This window comes from Gymnoscopelus microlampas (genome assembly GCF_963454915.1).
Source record: "Gymnoscopelus microlampas genome assembly, chromosome: 11".
NCBI lineage: Eukaryota > Metazoa > Chordata > Actinopteri > Myctophiformes > Myctophidae > Gymnoscopelus > Gymnoscopelus microlampas.
The window spans coordinates 30,325,501-30,349,577 of NC_139948.1; the positions used below are offsets into that span (position 1 = coordinate 30,325,501).

Consider the following 24,077-nt stretch of genomic DNA (forward strand, 5'->3'; position numbering starts at 1 on the left):
CCAACGAAACAATAGTTAATCACACAGTCTAACCTAAATGATTAAACAGCCAACTAGAAAATAACCACACAAGGATGACAGTGTAGCAGATTTATTTTTTTTAGAACATTTTTCTTTCTGTATGAATGCATATAACTGAGCAAAGGTTTCGCTTTTAGCTGCACAGATGTTTAGCTGGGGCAAATATGCTGAGGGACACAGATTTACAAACAGCCATAGATAATAGATACAAAAATAGATGAAAAGGGAGTCTTAGTCAAAACTTGACATCCACTCGTGAACGAATGCTTGAAAATAACCTTTTCATACAAACAAAATGCAGCTTGATGACATCAATTTCAAGAGAATAAAAAACACTATATGCCAAGGAAAGGCACTTTGCTAAAACTTAATAGACAAAAAGAAAACTATTTTTTATGACATGTACATAACGCAAACACAATTCGTCATGGAACACCTTAAAAAAAGCACTGTCTAAGAGTTAGCACTGTAGATTTAACAACACACTTAGCAAATAACCATTAAGAAAATACGTCATCAAATCTTTGAGCACAAAAAGCATGTGGAGATGTGTAAGAGAAGAAAAGACGACAACCAACACAACTTGGAGAGCTCTCTGACAAAAGAATTAACTCTATTGCTCAAGTGGATTGACGTTGATACAGTGATGAACATTATCTGAAGCCAGATTAAAACAGTCATGATATTATTATGTAAAGTGGCTGTATTATGTGGGCCTGTCTGATGTCAGGAGGGGTTGGAACCCTATCACAACTGCCCCACCAGTATCACAGTATCATCCCTTATCGCTCATCACTCAAGCCATATTACATCTGAGGTTCACCAAATCATTATTAAAATCCCTTGCTTGTGCCAGCCTTCTCTGATATGCTGTCCGGCTCTCTGTCTACAGATCCTACTGCTGGGTCCAGATGTTTTGTGTCATTTTTTTCCTTTCTTTTTTTAGTTGTCCCACCTGCTCTTTTTACGCTTTGGTGGATCTGGAACAGCAAAGCTGTCTCCCTCTCTGTCCCCCTTTCCCTCCCCGCTAGCCTTTTCTCCACATTCCCTGTCACCACTCCTCCAATCATCTCGGTCTCTGTCCCTTCTGCTTCCTTCTCCATTGCGGCTGCTGCCGTGGCGATCCCTGTCCCCTTGACGATCGCGCTCTCTGTCGCCGTGGCGGTCTCGGTCTCGGTCACCGTGGCGATCCCGCTCTCCTCCGCTGCTGTGCCGGTGTTCGCTCCTCTCGCCATGGCGGGAGTGACCGTCTCCATGGCGCCCTCTGTCATCGCCATGCCTATCCCGGGAGCTGTCCCTGGGTGACGATGGGGCAGGAGGAGGGTGCGTAGTTTGTGAACTGGGTTGACTGGTGGGCACCATGCTCAGGGAGCCAGCACTGGTGAAGCCAGCCAACTTGGTTCCACCACTGATAGCAGGTGGAGGGGCCATGGGTGAGGCAGATTCTGTGGGCACCGAGCTCAGGCTTCCAGCACTGGTCCATCCAGAAGAGCTATTGGACTTGGTGGTGAGCTTAGGAGGGACGCCAGATGCAGCCACAAAGTGGTTCTTATACTGGGCCTGAGGAAAGATGAAGACTCAGAGATAAATGACAGCCATGATGAGGGAAAACAAAACAAAAACAAAAACACATTGGAGTCATTGAGGACTCAACAGCATACACGATGAGGGGCAGTGGGAATACCTGAAAGGCTTGTTTCATTGCTGACATGCGGTCTCCCATAGCTCCTGAGGTTGGTTTGCCAAAGCTTTCAAAGCTGCTAGAGGAGGGAGATGACAACCCACGTTCCTGGAAATGAATACAACTGTTACTAATATTATGAGTCATACTATGACTCTAGTCCATCTATAATGAATGCCTTTTTTTCAAAACTGGAAAACGCTTAGTGTAAAAAGTACAAAGAAAGCTCTTTTGAGTGTACTATTGTGTAGTTTCATGCCAACAAGTGATCAAGCCAGCAGTGACAGCTTGCTTGCAAAAAGTTCTGTCATGATAAGTGTCTTCTAAGACAGAACTTAAATTAAATCCAGCTGTGAAAGAGCAGTGGACTTTGAAAGCTATAGTATTATTATGTATCGTATACAAGTATTGTTGTAGAGATGGTTTTTTATTGTTTTTTTTTATTTGATCACGAACGTTACACTAAATGGTTTGTATTAATTAGACACCATTATTGATGCCACTAGGGAAATTCAGTAATCATAATGAATTACTCAAGTCTTTGAGCTTATATGTAGTGGTCTCCGTCTGGTGAAGCCACCCTTGGTTAAGGGAGTTTATTGCCCGTAATATTAGTCTCTCAGGCAGCCCTTACTCACAGATCATGTACGTGTTGCATGATGGACAATTCAGCGATAAATTAAATCTGCGATACAAGTATCGTGTATAATATTACTCAAAAGTTTGACATATACTGTAGTTATCATCATTATCATAATACAAAATTACAAATAGCAGATATATATACAGGTGAATAGTTTTTAACTCACTGAGCTGCTTTCAGCTCCCAGGCCGGGTCTCTCTCTGTACCCCAAACCACCTCCTCCAATATTCATCTTCTTTCCTTTACCACCCTTGAAACGAGATTTTCTAAACCAGGGATTCTAGGGGGTAGAAAAAAAGAATTGAACAACATTACAATTTTACCTTGGGAAATACACAGATGCAGGTTATTTTAGAACCTTGCTTATGTAATTCACCTGCATGGCCAAGTCCATCAGCTCTTTTGACACATTCTGGTTGGCCCCCTCCATATTACGGACAAGGTCACCAGCGAATGACGTATCTTTATTGGTGAGGAGGGTGTAAGCCAACCCCTTTTCTCCAGCACGACCTGTTCGACCAATCCTGTGTGTATGTGTGTCTATGTCTCTGGCAACGTCATAATTCACTACAGTGCGAATTGATGGGATATCCAAACCACGAGCTATGGATAAATAAAAACAGGAGATTAGGCATCATAAAAGGACTATATTAATTTGCTTCAGTAGTCAAAACAATTACCACTCTCACTCTAATCACTGGCACTCACCTGCAACATCAGTGGCTACTAAAACGGGCAGGTTCTTCTTTTTGAAATCAGCAATTACTTTGTTCCTCTCACTCTGGTCCATGTCTCCGTGCAAGAGACCTAGACTGTGACCTTCCTGGGTCAGATTCGTAGCTAGCTCATCGCTGTTGGCTTTCTTAGTGACAAAGATAAGAACGGAGCCAGAGGACGTGAACTCAACCAAACGTCGTGTCAACCAGCTCCACTTTTCTGCTCCACTGTGAAACAGCTCCACCATCTGGGTCACATCTTCATTGGCCTGCAAGAAGAGGGTATTGGGTGATTAGGATCCTTTGCTCTCTACCTTCAGAGAAGTACAGTATCAGAGCTGCTTAACTCATTGAGTGCTATTCACGTGTTTTACCGCTATGGTGCAACGTGCCAATCACGTGTTTCACGTGTTTTTGAAAAAAATGTAAAAAACTCAGCTGCAGCTCCATCCACTCCTTGTTTAACTTATAACTGAAAAAGGCTGTATATCGCTTCCTAAGCACTTTTTTTTTACTTTGAAAAAATCTCTGGCACTGGGACAACATAGCCAGAAATAATTCTGGCACTCAGTGAGTTCAGTGTATTAGGCAACATGCTAACACTTTAACAGTTGCAGATGAATGAGGGCACATACCTCTCCTATGTCTCCTTGCACCACACGAATGGGATCTACCAAGATGTCTCTGGCCAGCCTTTCTATCTTCTTTCGGAAAGTAGCACTGAACAGAAGGGCTGTAAAGGCAGTCATGTTCAGATTCAAAGGAAAACAGCAACTAATGTTGTAATTTAACACATACTGTATATCAAATAGAAAATTTGATACAACACACTCGACTAACAATTATTACTAAAAACTGGGTGCTGAATCCTTAGTGGTAAATACTAATTAACAAGGCAAGGATAGCACTCCTCTTTCTTACCACCAATATACTACAGAGGTGGTAAGACACAATCCTTCTTCAGAGTTAGTCGTATACACTCGTGATACTCTCTTTCCCTATGATGGGTAGAATGAGTTAATTTCATTTACTTTTTCCAATGAAGTGAATGTAATATGTGATTTTTTGGGTGCTTCCATCAATTGCTATTTCTTTAATCACCAGTCACCCTGTCATAATAATACACACAATCACAATCAATCACATTAAAGGTTATCCACTTACTCTGTCTATCTGGACGGACATGGCTTGCAATAGACCTCACTTGGTACTCTGAAATACAGGAAAGTATCATAAGAACTCAACACAAACCACACAGATATAATCCATTTTACAAAATTTTAGGCAACCCACCAAAGCCCATATCAAACATGCGATCTGCTTCGTCAAACACTAGGTATGAAACCCTTTGCAGGGATGTGGCCTTCTTTTTCACATGGTCAATCAGACGACCCTGTGGGCATACATCAACTGTTAAAATGACGTTTGCAGCAGCACATTAATATCCCTCTTCTAAAAATACATAGATTGATGATATGCACAGAGATCTGTTAACTATTCCTTCCTTACCGGGGTGCACACCACTATTTCTGCCCCCTCCTGAAGAGCCTTGGCTTGCTCCCACATACTGCCTCCTCCGTAGACTGCCACGGAACGCAAAGAGTAGGCTTTCCCAAACCGCTTACACTCTGCATGGATCTGTGCAGGATTTTTTTGTCATATTCTTATGATAACTTTCTTCAAGATAGGATTTTGATCTTGATTTTATGATGTAAATGATAGATTCTTAGATATATTGTATTTGTCTTTGTATTACAGTATGTGTTTTCAATGTCTTCCAATAAATCTGAGCCCACTTCCACATTTCTTACCTGCTGACAGAGTTCCCTGGTAGGGCACACTATGATCGCTATTGGCCCCTCTCCAGCCTCCAGTTCCTTCTGGTCCATGATATGAACTAACATGGGCCAGATAAAAGCTGCGGTTTTTCCACTACCTGTTTTAGCTATTCCAATCATGTCACGTCCAGAAAGGGCTATGGGCACTCCCTACATCCCAGACAAGATAGAAAATTAAAATGAAAAGAAATTAAAACAAAAATTGTTCTCTGTGGTATCATTTAATTCAAAATGTTTTTACTATACCTGACACTGAATAGGTGTGGGCTGAGTGTACTCGGACTTGCGAATAGCTTGCATTAGCTGCTCATCAAACCCAAAGTGGGCAAAGCTGGTGCAAGGTTTAGGGGGGGCTGCACCAGATGCCTAGGGACAGTAAACAGAAGATATAGGAGAAGGAGAAGTTGCCAAGATTATAACAGCACACATGTGAAAGGCCTAAATAAGGTTTTAAATAACAGGATATATACGTTGTGTCTTGGACTTACCCGCAAGTTGAGTTTCTGTCTTAATTCCAATTCTTGAATTGCTGTTAAAGAGTTGAGTTCTTCATGCTCTATATAGAAATTCTTCTCAAATGGTGGATAGTCGATCTACAAAAACAAAAACATGTTCATAAGAGTAACAAAGATCATATTGCATGAAAGACTTCAGTCTATTAATGGCTTAGCTATTGATAGCAAGTCACTGTGTTTTTTAAATGCATAGATTTTTAACTATGATCCAGATTTCACACTCTTCATTTTCAAACATTTCAGGCCTTTGTGGCCAAAGGTGGTTCTGTGTTGTGAAGTCATGTATCTAGTGACATGAGCTGTGATTAGTCTACTTTGGAGGGGACATGCATACATATAGTACATACAGATAATGTTTTCCCTAGATTCTCTATCAGTACTAAAACGTTACCTCAGAATGGTCAATGGGCGGTAGAGGCATGATGATTTTCTTGGTGGTTGGGGCAATTGGGTTCCCATCACTGTCATAGTCGATGTTCTCATCCTCTTCCTCCAGGGTCAGCCCGGCAGTGGGATTCTCTGCCATGTATCGAAAGTACGCTTCCTGCGAAAAGTACAGAATTACATTGTAAAACACTGGGCTAGCCTGCTGCATAACACAGCGTACATGCTGCACTCATGGAGTGACTCATCAATACCTGATGGGACATTCATCTTCATAATTAGAAGTCAAAGTTAACTTTCAACATCACATATCAAATGTATTCTGTTGCTGTAAGTCAGCAACTGATCATGCTTATTTTGTCACTTCAACAGTGTGAAAGATTATATATGTTCAAAGAAGTAAACCTTGATGATGATTAACCAAATACGCAACCTGCATGTTTAGACAAGAGGGGGTGAGAGTGGGAGGGGGAATGGTTGAAATGGACACTTCTCTGATCAGAGATGTAGTGCATTAAGAACTTGGGATGGCTCACTCACTTGTTCATCTTCCTCTTCAATGTCATCACGAATACCCCTGAAAAGACAAGCGGAGAAAAAAAACTTCCCTGCGGCTCGTTCAAACACCAAATGCAGCCCACATCCCACTATGACTAAGGTCACTTATCTGATGAAAACCTTTGTCAAATCGAGCAGTTTGTCACATGTCATCTGAGCCAATTGAAAATATTAAAAGAATGATCATTGTAAACTATCGGGATAAATTATTTGCTAATAAAAAATTACCCATGTCAATTCGTCTTGATCGATTCGTCATTAGATGACAATGATACAAATTTGGGCACCTGCATAAGGACCTTAGAAAGGACTAAAACAAATAAACAAACACACCAGTAAGCAAATAAACAAATGCATGTCTTACTTTGCAGATTTCTTCTCCTTTTCCTTTTCTTCTAGTTTCCTCATGTCTTTGGCTGCTTGGCTCTGGGACAATGACAGAACATTTCATTTGTAACCAGGATGAAAACCGAAAGCCACCCTCTTAGGTCTGCAATAATTTGTTAACTGTCTGTGTGTGCTAGTTGTATGTTCTTTTTACTTATGTCAGTTACAGGCTGCAGATATGTAAATGCACCGTTATTTTTTAAGTTATGTTTCTGTGCATTTATGGTGAATGAGAGTGATTAGGGTTTGGGATCCTTTAGGATTTTAACGGTCCCGGTTCCTTAACGATTCCCTTTAACGATTCCTAGTATAGGGGGTTCCAAATGGACCCTTACAGGTCTGTAACTCTGAGAGTGTACAAATGGAACCAAATGGACTCCCTATCCTTGATCCCCCTCTCACCTCAACCTCGGCCATGAAGGCATCCAGCGGGTCGTCCTCGCTGTCGGAGCCACCACCAGACGGTAACTGTTGCCGTGTGGGTGAGTTCTCTGCCGGAATATATGGCAGATCCACATTGCTGCTGGACTCTTCTTCATCATCCTCAAAATACCTAGATGTTGAAGATAAGAAAGACATGGGAGAGACCTTTTTAGAGGACGCAGCAGAGCCTATTGAAGTTATATTTTACACGCTGGTACTCCTACAGTACAATATTTATGAACAGGGGCATACTCACGCATTTTCTTCATCAAAATTGGCTCTTTTAGTCCCTATTTTGTAAAACGACGGGAGTTGCTGGTTTTTCCCATATCCCCCAGCTGACCCTGTGGCTCCAAATGTTGTGTGAGACGCTTGAGGGAGGCGGGGTTCTTCTTTTTTCCCAGAACCTCCAAGAGCAAATCCTCCAAAACCAAAGCCTCGCTTCCCCGTCGGACCACCCTTATTCCAGTTCATATCTGTACTGTAGTAGAAAACAGAGAAGGAAACACACATCATTATGGCTAGAACTGACCCACACAATCAAAACGTGACACCAGCTTCATAGTCCCAGTGCCCCCACAGTGTAACTGCAGCACTAGGTGACATGTTACTTAATGTTTGTTAATGGGTCAGGTAGAGTAAAATGTTTATTTATTCCACCAATGGAACCACTGGTCCATTGGGTTCCATTTGTGCACTCTGAATTAAATTAACTACAGTATGGATTTCCTAAGACATTGGTTCTCAAAGTGGGGTCCGGGGACCCCCAGGGGTCCTTGGGGGGTTCCAGGGGGTCCCCAGCAAAAGTAGTTAAAGGTAGGGTAAGTGATATTCTTTGGATTTTTTTTTGTTTTTTTGTTTAAAAGGTTAAAGTACTACATTTTGATAGTAATCATTGCTACAGAGCGTTTGTTCCGTCACAGGGGTCTCTCCAGCTCTTTAGTAAACAGAATATAGAACATTTTCAGGTAGGTGACAACATTTGAGCCAAGCAGGAGAGAGCACTGAAAATGCATTTTCTATTTAATAAAGAGCTGCAGAGACATGGGAGACTCCTGGACAGGACACTCTATAGTAACGAGTACTATCAGAACATAGACCCATTTTGGAATTATTTGAATAATTGCAAATCACTTACCCTACCTTTAACATAGCATCACAATAATTTTAACCACTTTAACCTTTTATACATTGGCTATTCAAAAATGACAGATATACAAGCTATAGCGCGCCACCGAGTGCTGCGCTATGAGCTTGTAGATCTGATATTTTTCAAAAATCTTGAGCATTAGTGGAGATTTTTAACACAAATCTTTGCTTCTGGGGGTCCCTGGCACAACATATTTTCAGATGGGGGTGCGCGGCCAAATATCTATCAATTTGGGGGTCCTTGACGTGAACAAGTTTGATAACCACGACTGTCCTAAACCATCTGAGCAGCCATCTGGGGCTGAATGCAGAAAGGTCAAATGTTGGGTCCAACGCTGCGTGGACTAATTTCAAACAACTATTACAACCATCATATGCTTGAGAGAACATGCTAATAAACGCATCCGTTAGAGCAGTGGTTTTCAACCAGTGGTCCGGGGACCACCAGTGGTCCTTGAGGGAGTACCAGGGGGTCCCCAGCAAAATTAGTTAACATTTTAACCACTTAGCTTTGGCTATTCAAAAATAGCAGATATACAAGCTGAAAAACCTTAAAAAGTGTGCATATCTTTTAATATTTATATATTTTTAAAGCGAAAATTAACTGATATCTTTGCTTCTGGGGGTCCCTGGCACAAAACATTTTCAAATGGGGGTCCGCGGCCAAATGTATAACAATTTAGGGGTCCTTGGCATGAAAAAGGTTGAAAACCACTGCGTTAGAGGACACTATGTGACCATCAAGGCGTCTTGTTTGGGCCGCGAAGCAAACGGAGACGGTGTGCGACGACCGAGGCTCGACGACGGGCTGGTAGTGTAAAACATGCTTCAGTTGGGTTGACCCCCACATAGCGGGGCCGCGCTATAACGTACTTAGTTCAAGCTGTACGGCGTTTATAACGCTTATAGGACCACATGGACGCCATATTTACCTGTTTTCCGATGCAAAATTATTATGATCCTTTATTTTTTTCCCCCAGATCCGTCCGACCTGTTTTGACGTCATTTACAGTGCGACGCGCGCTCAAATTGCACGTCGTCATTGGGACGACGGACGTTGTCTTTCTTCCGTACGGTGGTGTCGCGCGCCAAAAACAGCGGATCTACAAGCTCACGACGTGCCGCGGATTCGGGGCGTTGTGAGCTTGTAGATCTGCTGTTTTTTTTGGCCCGCGACACCGTCGTACGGACGGAATATAAAATACATGCGCCAGCCAGGGTTGCCATGTTCGCTTATTATTAGCGACTTTGGGCTTGTTTTTCTGTTGCTTGCAAATATTGGTAGTTGTGGGTTGAGGTTTGGCTTGTTTCTAAAGTCTAGTTGGCTTGAGCCTCTATTTTTCTTTGTAACCCTAACCGTTAAACCAGTGGTTCTCAAACATTTTCATGTAGGCCTACAGGAGGACCACAATGGAAACAAGCCCTTAGGACTTTTTGTGTTATCCTTTTAAGCATTATTGTATAATTGCACCTCTGTACTATTTTGGAAATTGTTAATACATTATTCAATCATTCAACCAAAACCCCAACATTAATGTACATATATGTATTTGTCCCTAACCCCATCTGAAAATGTTTTCCGTACCAAGATTTGTGATGTTAGAATGTTTCAAAAAATATTCCAAATGTTCCACATTATTTCAAGAATCTTTTGAAAATAGCTATAGTTGCTTCTTTTGGGCTTGTTTTCCTAGACCCGGTTGCTTATTTATCTCCCCAAATCTGGCAGCGCTGGCCTAAGCCAATCAGAGCAGAGCGCTGTCACCCCGCTGGAAGGGAAGGGAAAGATAAAATTGCTGTTGTGTTTTTTTTCTCCTCCACATTCACTTCATATTAACGTTACATCGACCGACGCTCTGCTACCAGACTGTATTTTAGACGTTCGGTGCTTGAAACCATATCCCACCTGGTAGGTTTACTCTACTGGCTCTGTGTGTGATTGTTAATGTGATTCATGATTACAGCAGGCTAACGTTAGCTTGTTCCCTCCATCATGGCAGAAAAGAGCCGTCGTCAACCCCATTAAACGTCGTTGTTAGCACGGTTAGTTGGGTTATATAGCATCATTCATCCAGCGTCTGTAGCAATGCTTTCGGTGCAGTGTTGAAATAAGTCGTCGTTGGTTGATTTCTAATAACACAGTTATTACTAGACAGACACTTGACATTCACACAAAGATTAGCGGCAAGCGCTGTTATTTGTCGTTAACGCCAGAGACATATTAAGTGGGATTGGCAATGCTTTGAATGAGACTGTCACTGAATGTCTTGTGAGTTTTTCATAGAAATAATGATTATACGTCAGTTTGTTTCTCAGAATGAGAAAATTGCTATTAGTTAGGACTTTTTGAGTGCCATATACTCTGTGTGTACACACACACACACACACACACACACACACACACACACACACACACACACACACACACCTGTGTATTTTTAGTATTTGTGATCTAAATACTAAATGTGTACATTTTCTTGACATCAGGAGTTTATGTTAGATATATCTTCTTCCCTGGTCCTTATGGTCCTTAACGGGCCTAACAGGGGTTCCCCACTAAACCTTTCACTGTACCTTTCTTCACAGATATTCCCTGGTTGGGTTTTTGAAATAATAGTTTATGCTGTCAACTGGATCCATGTCTTTTCTCGTAAGTGAACACGAATACTGCTCATCATGAGCACTACTTAACGTAATCTGTTCTATACCCACATTGCATACAGTAGTTGTACATCTGTTGTCACCACTGAAAGGATAATGCAGTCTTTTATAAATTATTATGTATTCATGTTTATGCTATATTCTGTTTATGATTGTTTAGATAAGCCTACTATGTAACCAGTAGAAGAAGCCATAATCATTTGAGAACTAATGGGAACTGTAAAACTCCTAACATTCTTTTGCATTTTCTCTTTTTTCCATTTTGTAATTATACTTTCTGTGTCTGTCAGCGTTGGGTATCAGAAAAATTGAGTGTGGAGAGCCTGCGGGATTTGGAGTTATTTGGAGGTGAGGTCCCAAAACAAGCCACGTTACTAAAGTACTCGATATTCTTAAGCCACAGCTTCACACTTTACCAGATGTACAGTATGGTTGTCAAACACACACCAAAAAACAAACCAACATTTAATATAAATTGCACCTTGCTCAAAGAGAAATTGCTTTGCTTTGCTTCTAAAATCAACACTGTTCAAAGCAGTGGGGGTATTATATTTTAACTTCTGTTCTGCAAGTGTGGTTTAACCTCAAAGCTTTTGTGCACTTCTGTTAGATAGGTGGGCAGTAATAAAACCAGTCTTGTGTCTTGCACTGTATGCTTTCTGCTCTTAATCAATGCTTCTTCTTACTGTTTTTTATCCTGAGTGACACAAAGGTTGTGTGTCGTTTGCGTCAGTACATGCTGGTCCTAATTTCTTCTAAATCCACAAGGTTGTTTTATTGCTTTTTGCTGTTTGCATAGTTCATCTCTGATAATCAAAAGCATCATCATTGAAGTTACTCAGGTTAGGGAAAGTATAAAATGTAAATGTCAAATGTAACTTATTTGACTGAATGTATATGTTAGATTTGATCCTGACTAAGATATAGTGAACTACAACATGGGATTCAGGAAATACTGGTGTTTTTTATCGGCATGTCAGGTTTTGTGTAATTTTAAAAAAGCCTATTGTATCTTGTCTATGCAGAGTTTTCATGATAAACCGTATATATTGAATTGAACATTTTAACAGCTGAAAATGTAAAGGATGAGGAAACCATTTTTCTTTGGCACAGAGATTATGAAAGTTTAAGTGTCATATAGAAAATCTATGGGGTGGTTTAGTCTTTGTTTTGCAAGCTTTGCCTCATTGTCATTTTTCCTGCTGGCATATCATTGCATTATGGTGCATGTTTTTACAAGCGTATAATTTTTGTTTTGGATGTGCTCTGTTCCCATCACATGCATAATACTATGTATATCTGGAAGAACAAAAATACATGCAGAAGCTTATATATTTTATTTTCTAAATTCCTACATAACATTTAGCTTTGAATAGTGTTTCTTTATGTTTTTAAATTAGTATATGTGAATTCTATACTTAATTTAGGTTAGATAGAATTGAAGTTTGTGGAAGCAAACTGGCCGACCAAATCAATCATATTAAGAATATGTTTATTTTGAGAAAACAATGATTGTACTGTCGTGGCAAATAATGTTGGCCGTAATGATACTTCTATATCCAGCCCAATGATCAGGTTTAGATTAGTGAGTAATTAGTGATCAAGTGATGATCACGTTCATCAATCAGTAAGACTGCCGGTGGCCGTCCTGGTTCAAGAGCCACTTTATACATGGATCCTTCTCTTGTGCTGTGTGTGTGTATGTATTTTATTTCATTGATGTGGTTTTTCTGCCCCAGAGCAAGCTCAGGGACCCTCTCACAGGAAAGTAAGTGTGGTAAAGTTGTCACAACTTTGTCATCCCCCGTGAACCTTCTATGTGTGTGCGTGCATGCGTGTCCACATTGTGAGAATACATAACGGTATGTAAAGGATTCCACCAGCCCTGAGGCTGTGCATTTTCCACGCATGAGCATCTGGTTCATGACACTGCTTAATGGCCATCCCACTTCACTCACCAGGGTAACTATTAGATAAGATGGGGGAAATGGTAGATTCTTTGTGCCAACACCAATTGAACAAAATAAAAAATATTTATACTAGTTAAAATTAAGTTGGACATTATAAGCTCACCTCACAGTTATGAGAACAATGAGAAATGGCCTAATATTTACTAAGGGTATTTTCCACCTGGCCAGGCACATCATCCATTTTCACTACACACACATACAATGGATTTTCAAGGCTTTTTGGTTCAGAGAGAGGGATTAAATAATCCTTTTAGCCTCCCTAAATGGGTCCGGACTCAGGCTGTAGTGTAGTGTGGTGTTTGTATGTTGTGTTCCAAATAACATATTTGGTTTGGATAAACATTGTTTAGTCCCTCACTAAAAGTTGTGACTTAATTTAGATGAAACTGACAACTGTTTAATGTTGTGTGAGTAACTGAATGTTTGACTTTTGACACTGTCTGTTTGTTGAATTGGTTGCAACATAATATGTCACACTTTGGGTTAAATGTCAGTTTGTGTCTTTACTAGGGTGGATGGAATGGATAGAGTTCCATGTGTTCAGTCGTAGAAATGCATGGCAACCCCTTCTCGGTGCGATCGTCATGGCAATCGTAATGGTACCCACAGAATTAGAATGGATGGACTGGGAATGTTTTTAAAGTCATTATTTGTACATGGTAATTTGTCTAGTAAATAATATGCCAATTTACAAGGCCTATGTACAGTAAGACTCAGAAAGTTGGATCACAAAGACTTAAATTTAGCTGAAGGAGCAGCAACTTTTGGTCTCATGCACTGTTCACACAAACTGCTCATTTTTAACAAGATTATCCAAATTCTATGCTACACATGGCAGCTCTTTTTATGCGCTCTAATTCTGGGATTGTGCCTCTTCACTGGTCACCATGGAAACACTCCAAATGCTTAGACAGCTTTTTGACTCCTCCCCCACCTTTTTTTTGCACTGAGAAAAGATGATGCTGTCGTTGCTGCTATTTACTGTATCCATTTCCATCATTTAAATGGCTGTTAGAAATCAGAAGCCTTTAAATATACTTTGCCGCACAACCACTTTGGCAAGTGTCGCGCAAGAAAAAATACGTATGTAATACTCGACTGCCTTTTTTTTTTCATTTGAAAGTAACATTTGTATGATGTATTTTGAGGAAGCACAACTTGTGACAAATACCTGGTTCCTATGAGATCTTGTGCCTGTGATATCAATACATTGATCTAGATTTATGTAATTAATGTATTGGCCTAAATACTCACTTGTGTTTTCCATGAGGGGAGAACTTGCCAGTGCTGGATTGATTGTTGATGGGTTGATGGGTTTGTTTTTAATGTTTTATTATCGCTGTGGTGCCATTGACAAGCCATGTGTTGTACTAAAACACTTGCATTATTCAAAGGGTGTTTACAATGTAAAATACTCTAATTTCATGTGTACTGTGGTGTTGGCTTCCTTAAACAAAGTCAGGATTACAGATGACATGAACCATTTGTTCATGTCATCTGTAATGACAGCCAGCTGTATTCTAATGAAGACCATGTACCCAGTTAATTATTGATGATGTACTGACATGACATTATATGATTTCACCCGAAATCCAGAAGGTCATGCAGCAGGTATAGGCCATAGCATAATGGCTTGCAAATATTCTTGTAAATCTAGAATTATCATGTACAACAGTTGTTAGATTATAACACAAGCAGTGCATTGAGGGACTTGTGTGAGAGGAGACTCATTCAGACAGAGATGGGTGCAACTCATTGAGTCACAAAATATAACAAAGCTTCTAGTTGCCATTCTCATAGGTACTTGAGGCACAGTGCTGCACATTAGCGACATTAGCCTTCCATTAACCTTCATTCTCCCCTCAGGCCCATGAGGACAGCCAGGAGAGCCTGACCTCACTCCCCCGTAGGGACACCATGGGTAGCTTCATGCCTGACAGCAGTGCCTACGAGCTCCTCACCGCCATCGGTCAGTAAACTCAGAGATACTGCCTAATATTTAGCTGCCACCAGCACTGTGCTGTTTATGTCAGGGAACGGATGAAGATGTGTTTTGTACATGTATGTACATGTCAGGTCGAGGCCTGGAGGACTTGATGACGGTGAACCTGGCCCGGTACAGACCCACAGGGGAACACGTCGCTATCCGCAGGATTGACCTGGAGCCATGCACCAATGACATGGTTACCTACCTGCAGGTCTGTGCATCACACTCCTCTTTAAAAAAAAACGTCTTTATTGTTCCTGGGGAGCACATGTGGGGGTGCTTTTTAGTTATCTGTTGATATGATATATTGATATTAATACAGTATATGAATAATGACTGTCATTAAAATGTAATGGCCTTTCAGCCTATCTTGCCTCATTACATTTGGGTCCATTTATGTACCCTCTCATACCGGTCCTCATATTAACATGCCTCTATTTGCCCACTCTTGTATGCCTAAGATTGTATGCCTTAGATTGTATGCCTTAGATTCAGCAATATACGGATAACATTTGTATATAACATTTTCCATCTGTTATATTTAATGGTGTTCTCTCTGTCTCTACCACACAGGGTGAACTACATGTGTCTAAGTTGTTCCATCACCCCTATATTTTACCCTATAGGAGCATCTTCATAGCTGAAAATGAGCTATGGGTCATTACGCCCTTCATGGCTTATGGTGAGAAATAGACTTCCCCAAATGTATGCTACAGTATATTATTAGTGATTCATTATTGCAAACAAATGTATGTGAACATTTTAGCCCTGGCTGAGACCCTGACTTTTTTTCCCCACTGATTGATCACTCTCCAGGGTCAGCTAGAGATCTGATCAGCAGTCATTTCACCGAGGGGATGACCGAGCTGGCCATCGCTTATATTTTGCTTGGCATGCTCAAAGCTCTTGAATATATCCACCACATGGGCTATGTACACCGGTAAGTACTCTCTCTCTCTCGATCTCTCTATCTCTCTATCTCTCTATCTATCCTGTGTATATACTGTACAGTATACTCAATCAGTAGATAGAGACGTGTATAAACGTTATTACGCCTGATTGATCATTTGCAATACAATGGTGTATACATTCAATCAAAACCCAAGTGGTTCTACATACACAATGTGTTATCAAATATAAAAGACAATGAAAATTCCCCCAAATCTGAAATAAGTGTGGTCCTGCTTTTGGTCTTGTGTACCTCCATGGTTCCTTGATGAATTGATTGATACAAGAGTACCTGGGATAATTGTCTAGAGCAGGGATTCCCAAACTGTGGTGCGTGCACCCCCTGGGGTGCGCAAGCTGCCTCAAGGGGGTGCACGATAATAATAGTGTAATGGTGATGCTGGTGTTGTAATTAAAATATTATCAACACATACTGTATACATTTCTCTGAACTTTGACCTTTCACTAAACAAATACATCAGTAGGTCATTTCACTTGTTCTTTGCAAACCATGTGAGGTCATTCTATCACTGCTAAACATGGTAACATTTTACTGCATCAAATTGGAGAAATCTCACTTCATAATCACCTACACAACTCAACAGACACCAGTAGGTCAGATATTCTTGCCTCAGTTTTTACTCCACCAAATTGGAGAAGTCTCACTTCACAATCACCTCTAGAGCAGGGGTCTTCAACGTTTTCAGGCCAAGGACCCCCTAGCTGAGAGAGAGCAGGGAACCCCTCTATAATGTATAAAATTGTGTTTCAGACTTTTGCTGCTCTTTTTTCCCTCTACACCTATAACTCTTTGCCAAAAATAGCCGAGGCGTTGTGAGCTTGTAGATCTGCTATTTTTGTCTAAAATCCTCCTTAAGAAAAGGGATGCTAGGGTTCAAGTGGTTAATAAAAAAAAAAATCATATCACACAAAGATTTGGCGGACCCCCTGTAGTAACTCTGAGGACCGCCTAGGGGTCCCGGACCCCCTGTTGAAGACCCCTGCTCTAGAGCACTTTGACCGTATAGTGTTTTCCCAGTTTGAATTGGGGAGCTGTGCCGTACATACATTTTGTTATTCAGTGGTGTTGTGATGCTGCCTCTCTTTAGGAGTGTGAAGGCCAGCCATGTGTTGATTTCGGCTGACGGACAGGTGTGCATGTCAGGTCTGCGGAGCATCTTCAGTCTCATCCGTCATGGTCAGCGGGCCAGAGTGGTCCATGACTTCCCCCAGTACAGTGTTAAAGTTCTGCCGTGGCTCAGCCCAGAGGTGCTGCAGCAGGTAAAGGCATTCAGCAACACCGTACCATTACATGGTATCTACACTACAATATCACGTAGAAACTTCCACTAACTGAACATTCTTATTCTAGTGTGATGTTAATTGATAGAAAAATGTTCTCAAGGGTGTAATATGAATAGTTTTATTGTGCCATTGTAGTATATTATTGTGCACTATTTTCCATAGGTTAATACTGGAATAAGTCAGCAAATTGCTGAATACATGTACAAATGTATTAATTTATGAATGAAGTTTGTAACAAAGTAGCTAAAAATATTCCAACATAGTCATTGGACTGTCTGTACTGTGCTCTGCACGCATAGTATGAGAGGGAGCAGATGATCTAAACATTACAGTATCATGAGAGGATAAGATAATTCTACTGTAGACTGCATTGGATTCTAATCCCTCATTTAATTAGTTGGATGTTAACTTTGAGCTAAAGTTGACTCAGCAAACATGCGAAAATATATACGAGCTAAAATATATAACAGTGGAAAATAAACAGAATATGGAAATCCACATTACAGTAATTCCCTGTATGGATGATTCCCTGTATGGATGATTTGTCTTTATCTCAGAATCTACAGGGCTATGACTCCCGGTCAGACATCTACAGTCTTGGCATCACAGCCTGTGAGCTGGCCAATGGGCATGTCCCCTTCAAAGACATGCCAGCGACACAGGTGGGAAGAGGCTTGATAACTCAAGTGTTCACTCAACCAGTCCAGTATTGCTCATGTACAGCTACCAGCCCCTCTCCAACTCCCCTTGCCTTGCTCCACAGATGCTGTTGGAGAAGTTAAATGGGACTGTGCCGTGTCTGCTGGACACCACCACTATCCCACCAGAGGAGCTTTCCATGAAGCCGTCTCGCTCTGGCGCAGACTCTGGGATCTGTGAGGGCCCTGGGGCCAGCGGGGCCGGCCGTCACTCTAATGGAGAACCTTCCTCCTCCTCGTCAGGACATCCTTACAGCCGCACGTTCTCCCCGCACTTCCATGCCTTTGTAGAGCTGTGTCTACAAAGAGACCCTGAAAAGAGGTGAGCCAAACGTTGATGCTATAGTTGTGTATATGTTTAACCCATTAAGACCGGGGACGCGTCTGTGTCATTTTAGATTTCTTTGGCTATTCAAAAATAGCAGATATACAAGCTCATAGAGCGGCACCGAGTGCCGTGCTATGAGCTTGTAGATCTGCTATTTTTGAAAAATATTGAAAAAATATTTTTCAGATAAAAAAAAAAAAACGGTTAGGATTTAGAAAACATTTTTAAGAATCGCCTCAGGTCTTAATGGGTTAATATGGTGCATGGTGGATAATACTTTCCTAATGTTCAAGTCATTATTAATTAAATATGAAATTCTCCCTTCAGACCGTCTGCCACAGCTCTCATAGGCCACTCCTTCTTCAAACAGGTAAGTAGGATAGAAATAGTCCTGACAGAACATGTGAAAACTGAATAAAGAAAATCGGAGTGCTCAGAGTTTAAACATAGTAATTACATTTCCATAAACTGTCCAAACAACTGTTTTATCAACCCCAGATTAAGCGCCGGCCATCAGAGGCCCTTCCTGAGCTGTTAAGGCCTGTGTCGCCCATCACCAGCTTTGATTGCTCCCAGCCCCAGGACTCACCATCTGGCCTGGCCAGCCTGGAGTCTGGCCTCAGCCACTTGGATGTTGATGACTGGGACTTCTGACAGTGGAGCGGAGATGGGAAGATGTATAAAAGGGATTTTGACAGCAAAATACTCTTTTCTTTTGTAATGCCCTTCTTTCCTTGTAAATAATTCAGATCTTAAAAACTAAAAAGGAGTGTCTCCTCTGAGTGACTTTAAAAGCCAGCAGCCATTTTGCCTCTTTGATGTCTCTTGCAAGCTTTCGCTCTACTAGATATGCACAGACTGTTGCACTGATGACCTCTTTCTCACGCACCTATCTACCAGTTGTTTTCCACTCATTTACAAGCCACCTGGAGCCGCAACAGGACTCTACCCCTCAGTCTACTGGAGCTGTTAGAACAGAGAGCAGTTTATGGATCTAGATATAGCCTTGTGCTAAAAAGATCATGAAAGATCAGAGGAAAGCTGCTAAAAAATATTCAGAGGGGATACTCTACCTCTTGTATGAATCACAGCTACATGATGTGTCTCCATCTGCTTCATGAACATCAGTGACCTAACCAAGGCTTAACTATTAGCCTTGCACTTTAACAGATGGAAGGTTCCACTTGTTGGTCCCAAGGGATGACAATGTACAGCATGTGTATGCATCCCTTACAGACGGCATCTGCCTGTTTTATGTTATGTCCCATGTTTTGCCTGTTTTGTGTTATCCCATGGGGGAGGGGGTTGTTGCACAGGAGTTAAGAATGTTTATTTTAATCTCCAAGAACGAAGGACTGTCTAGTTCCTGAACTTAACTTTGGGCGCAATGTTACAAAAAAAAGTGAATGTTATAATGGTGCTTGTTGTTGGGAAGTTTTTATCTGATTGCATGTACATATTAATGGAAGAGACCAGAAAAAAGTGTTACAAATGTCAATATTGACTATTTTACTTGATAATAAACATTGTTCACTTACATGTCTCGATTTAAACAGCAACAATCACACATTGACAATGTAAATCAACATTTTATTCCAAATTGGTATTCGTTTACAAAGGGGAGGGGGTTATGCACACAAGGAAGCTAATCTTCCTCATCGGAGGGCGGCTGGTCTGTCAGACTGGCCTGATGTTTCGCGATCTTTGTCATCAGTTCTGGAATAAATGAAGGGAAATCAGAACACTCAGGGGAAATATTTAAATGTTCATGTGTCACTTTAATATCTAATAAGTCACCCATTATTCCTCTGAGGCTCCCCGTAAGGTGTATAATATCAAGGATCTTCCTACCTTTAGCAGGGTTGAAGACACCGTTGGTCTGTGTGTTGCACACATAGCAACGTTGGGACTTGCGGTAATGCTGTAGTGCACAAGCCTCACAAAAGTAATGTCTACACCTGTGAGAAATGTTGGCAGGTTAGCAAATGCATAGTGGTTGAAGTTTCTTGACAGTACACAGCAGTAATCCTGAGGTAGAAGAAGCTTACTTTGTGATAATGGGGTTCGTGAAGGAATTCCTGCAGATGAAGCACTTGAAAGGAAGGTCCTCCTCATCACTGCTCACCTCATAGTTCTCTTCGTCTAGATGAAAACACAAATGGTGTTCAGGGATGCCATACTTATACAATGGAAGTTGGCCGAGCATAAATGCAACACAGTTAACACTAATCTACGCAGACAGAATTGCATGTTTCCTGTCATACTCACCATTGGCTCCATATCGCCCCTCATCCAGCTCTCTCTCAATCTGCCAGCCATGCTTGTAGTCTGAGCGGTCGTGCAGGAACTTGCAGCTGTCTGTTAAACAGGAGTGAAGCTCATGGGAATGTTCCATAGTAATGACAGAACAGTTTTCACTTTAACAGGAGACCATTCTTTCAGCCTCTATAACCCACCTCCAAAGCCGCAGAAGCCAGTTTCTTTGTAATCTTTGCAAATGTCTGGCTGGTAGTCCCACCTGACTGTGGCCCTAAGGTGTTCAGGGGCCCGAATCGGTCCTTTCCTATTAAAAAGGGGTGGAAAAAACAATCTCTGTTATCTGAATCTTATTGACAGTAGAAGGACTGGAGAATGAGTCTAGGATGTACAAAATAAATAGGATTTTGAATGCTCACCTAACCATGCCTGAGGAAGCGTTGCCCATGGTGGTGTCTTTTGGCTTGATGAACTTGGTATAGTTGTTGATTCCGCGATAGATTTTATCATCCTCTTTACCTTCTAGGTCCTGTTGAGAGGAGAAAGAGTATATATATGAGGGTAAAATGTGGTGTGCCAAGCCAGGGCTATGCAGTGGAAAAGCACCACAACAAACAGGAAATATCATAGCCAAGTCACATTGACAGTTCTAGAGAATGTTAGATGTGTGTACCAAGAGCATCTGCTGTCTCAGAGCATCTATTGTCTCTGAAACTGCCATTGTTGATTTTTCTAAATACTGCAAAGCAACCATATGACTTTGATTATTCTGGCCTAATGCGCTGAACTGCCCCATACATGCTAGCAAGCAGGTTTCCAAGCAGGGGGACTATGACTTTGGCCAGCTAGCAAAATACACACGGCTCAAATAGTTTACAGAAGCATTTTTCCTTATTGCACACAGAAATTAGACAACCCTTACAACGCATATTTAAATTAAACCCAGCATCTCCTTACCTCCTGGATTTTCTGACTCCTCTCAAAGATTGCCTGTGCATCATTGTCTCTCTCTGTGTCCATCTCATATACAGCGGTTGCACCCATATCGTCAGGCCCTTCTGGTTTCTTTTCATAAAAAGAGCAGAGAGTGGGAGAGCAAGAGAATGGGAGGGAAAAGAGAGAAACATTGAATACGCTTTTATTGGGTCAGGTCACAGGTGAGATGGTATGGTATGCAGCTAACAACATAAAGTAATAGGCAGGGGTGCAATGCTCACTGGACGGCCTTGCACGCCGTGCCGGAACCTATTTGACCAGGAGCACACGCAGGCACACGCATAGATTTAAAGCTACTTTAAATTCGCACCTCAACAAAGTTTTCAAAGGCTCCCGACTCACACCTAGCTAATTAACATAGGAATAAGCCTAGATGTATATCAATTGTCCATTGTGTGACTTGCAGTGTAGGTGTTAAGCGACGTGCGCGTCACGTCATTGAAATAGAGTGCAAGAACATATCAAATGAGCATTGCATGCCTGGTAATAGGACATGAACACAAAACATAAATGTTATGTAAAATCAACTAAATCAAACATACTGAGACAGACAAAATGGCTAGAAGCAGTGGGGTTTGGAGGGAGACTACTGATGAATAAAGTATGTGACCCAGGGCTTAATGTCAGGTTCATGAACTCATGAGGCACCTAATAATCTACAAAAAACAATAGAATACGCACAGTAACATATTATAACATGAAAGTAACATGAAGAAAAATAATAAACCGGCACACTCATCTGCTCCAATGTAAATTTATTGACAACGTTTCGAGCAAAGGATCTTCATCAGGTCAAAATTGATGGAGTTTTGACCCGATGAAGAGCCTTGGCTCGAAACGTTGTCAATACATTTACATTGGAGCAGATGAGTGTGCAGGTTTATTATTTTTCATCACCTATTATAATCTACAAATTAAGCACAACATCTTTGAACTCACTGCCGACCGTGTAGACTTGTAGGCAACCGTGATCTTCTTTCCCTCTTTGTCACCTTCACTGTCACTGGATGACACAGCCTCTTTCTCCACTTTCTTTGTCTGTAAAAGAAGACAGACTGTGTCAGACTGGCCTCAAGTGAATGAAACAGAGGCTGGCTAGGCTGAAGTGGAACAAGAGTTTAGTCAGACCATGGAAAATGAACACATTACCCTCTGAATCATAGGGTTCAGTCGATTTCCTTTCTTCTCCCTTCTGACCACACTCTTTTGGTCTTCATCGCTGTTGCCATCTGAAAAGATGAACCCATCAAGCGTCACGTGGAAACGTACGGAAAACACACACTGTTACACACGGATTAGCTCTGGTCATTTATATTGACCAGCTCTGTAGAGGGCGCAGGTGAGTAATTGAAATAATTTTCGTCTGGCGGACATATTTTATTTTATGCACAAAAAGTGTATTATACAGAGAAGGTGGAGTCCTGAGACATTTCCCACCGTGGAGAATAGCCTTTCAACAATACAAAACAGCCTTTGTTTCGATGAGTAGCGAAATGGTTTCCTTTATTTTTTACTAAAGATGGAGACCTCGCACAGTAGTGGATTTTTCAGTCCATGGGAATAACACCCGCTTCTAACAGAGCGTTAGCGAGAACTCGCTCTGGACCAGAGCTACACAAACAAACACATTAGTCACCCGGGTTTGGTATTTCTATTTGAGACTGGGCTGATTTCTGGGACTGCTGTTAGTGAGATGTCTTTCTTAAGTGAAGCTAGCCTAGCAGCAGTAGTAGTTAGTTATAACAGCCATCACTGGTAGCATAGACTTAAAAGGTTAGTAGGTATATAGAATGAACACAACCTCTTACCTTTATCACTGTCGCTTGCTTTTCTCTTTCGTCCGGAGAATTTCTTTGTAGATTTCTTAAACAGGAACGTACAAGAAGCTTTAGGCTCTTCTGAGTCCGCCATTTTCAAAACAATGAGAAAAAAAACATGACCAATGTGACATTAGCGACTCCCAGTGGCCTGGAGCCAGTATCTTTGAAGGAAAAGTTGCGCTCTCTAGTGGTCAATAAGAAAACTACCACTGCATGTATTCTATCCATCGTATCGTGAGTGGTGGGTGATAGGCTATCATTTATGAAACGCATCTTTGCTTTTCTTTCCTATAGGATATATAGATGATATATTTATACATATTATTTAAGGAATATAATTCTGATCTTTTCAGTCATCATTTGTGTCTGTGGGTTGTGTCGTGTCCATGGACGGTTTCATTGAGTGGCTGGAGGGAGTTTTTGGCTCTCTCCCCAGTGTTGCCAGGGTTTGCGAGAGAAATAAGCAACCAGGTCTATGAAAACAAGCCCCAAAGAAGCGACTAAGCCACATTAAAACGGACATTTGAAAATAGCCGATCTACAAGCTCGTGTTGTGAGCTTGTAGATCTGCTATTTAAAAAAGAAAGAAATCTTGGGGAAAAGTGAACCATTTTGAAGGTTTTGAACCAATTTCAAACCAATATTTACAGGCAACTTTACAGAAAAACAGGCCCAAAGTAGCTTATAATAAACGGACATGGCAACGCAGTCTCTCCCCAGCATCTCCTCCTATCCGACCCTCGAAGAGGACAGCGGGCATTACATTACGACCGACGTAGGGTCCAGGAGGGAG

The 24,077-nt window shown here is 41.3% G+C and overlaps 3 protein-coding genes across 6 annotated transcripts; 1 reads left to right on the plus strand and 2 right to left on the minus strand.

The window, feature by feature from the left end:
* Positions 1-75: 75 nt before the first annotated feature.
* On the minus strand, positions 76-9,317 carry ddx42 (DEAD (Asp-Glu-Ala-Asp) box helicase 42). 2 transcript variants are annotated; one of them, XM_084070948.1, is made up of 18 exons: positions 9,248-9,317; positions 7,423-7,647; positions 7,146-7,296; positions 6,721-6,782; positions 6,339-6,375; positions 5,806-5,958; positions 5,388-5,492; positions 5,146-5,265; positions 4,873-5,049; positions 4,571-4,699; positions 4,355-4,454; positions 4,226-4,273; positions 3,697-3,794; positions 3,054-3,330; positions 2,722-2,948; positions 2,512-2,625; positions 1,706-1,810; positions 76-1,581 (listed from the first exon to the last, which is right to left on the minus strand). In XM_084070948.1, exons 2-18 carry the CDS (start codon positions 7,638-7,640, stop codon positions 964-966), a joined length of 2,739 nt encoding a protein of 912 aa, XP_083927074.1. In that variant the 5' UTR covers positions 7,641-7,647; positions 9,248-9,317; the 3' UTR covers positions 76-963. The 2 variants fall into 2 exon arrangements, with proteins under 2 accessions (XP_083927074.1, XP_083927075.1); XM_084070949.1 differs by lacking the exons at positions 6,339-6,375; positions 7,423-7,647; positions 9,248-9,317 and having other exon boundaries at positions 7,146-7,218.
* Positions 9,318-10,084: 767 nt separating this feature from the next.
* strada (STE20 related adaptor alpha) lies at positions 10,085-19,751 on the plus strand. Of its 3 annotated transcripts, XM_084070960.1 has the most exons (13): positions 10,085-10,224; positions 10,902-10,965; positions 11,267-11,324; positions 12,716-12,744; positions 14,813-14,915; positions 15,023-15,144; positions 15,507-15,615; positions 15,750-15,873; positions 16,991-17,162; positions 17,744-17,848; positions 17,950-18,206; positions 18,540-18,582; positions 18,711-19,751. In XM_084070960.1, exons 2-13 carry the CDS (start codon positions 10,936-10,938, stop codon positions 18,864-18,866), a joined length of 1,308 nt encoding a protein of 435 aa, XP_083927086.1. In that variant the 5' UTR covers positions 10,085-10,224; positions 10,902-10,935; the 3' UTR covers positions 18,867-19,751. The 3 variants fall into 3 exon arrangements, with proteins under 3 accessions (XP_083927086.1, XP_083927088.1, XP_083927087.1); XM_084070962.1 differs by lacking the exon at positions 12,716-12,744; XM_084070961.1 differs by lacking the exons at positions 10,085-10,224; positions 10,902-10,965; positions 11,267-11,324; positions 12,716-12,744 and adding an exon at positions 12,761-13,545.
* Positions 19,752-19,795: 44 nt separating this feature from the next.
* rnf113a (ring finger protein 113A) lies at positions 19,796-23,377 on the minus strand. The gene is made up of 10 exons (XM_084070971.1): positions 23,273-23,377; positions 22,614-22,693; positions 22,404-22,502; positions 21,426-21,533; positions 20,888-20,997; positions 20,669-20,775; positions 20,481-20,570; positions 20,261-20,354; positions 20,064-20,170; positions 19,796-19,928 (listed from the first exon to the last, which is right to left on the minus strand). Exons 1-10 carry the CDS (start codon positions 23,373-23,375, stop codon positions 19,858-19,860), a joined length of 969 nt encoding a protein of 322 aa, XP_083927097.1. The 5' UTR covers positions 23,376-23,377; the 3' UTR covers positions 19,796-19,857.
* Between the last annotated feature and the right edge of the window lie 700 nt (positions 23,378-24,077).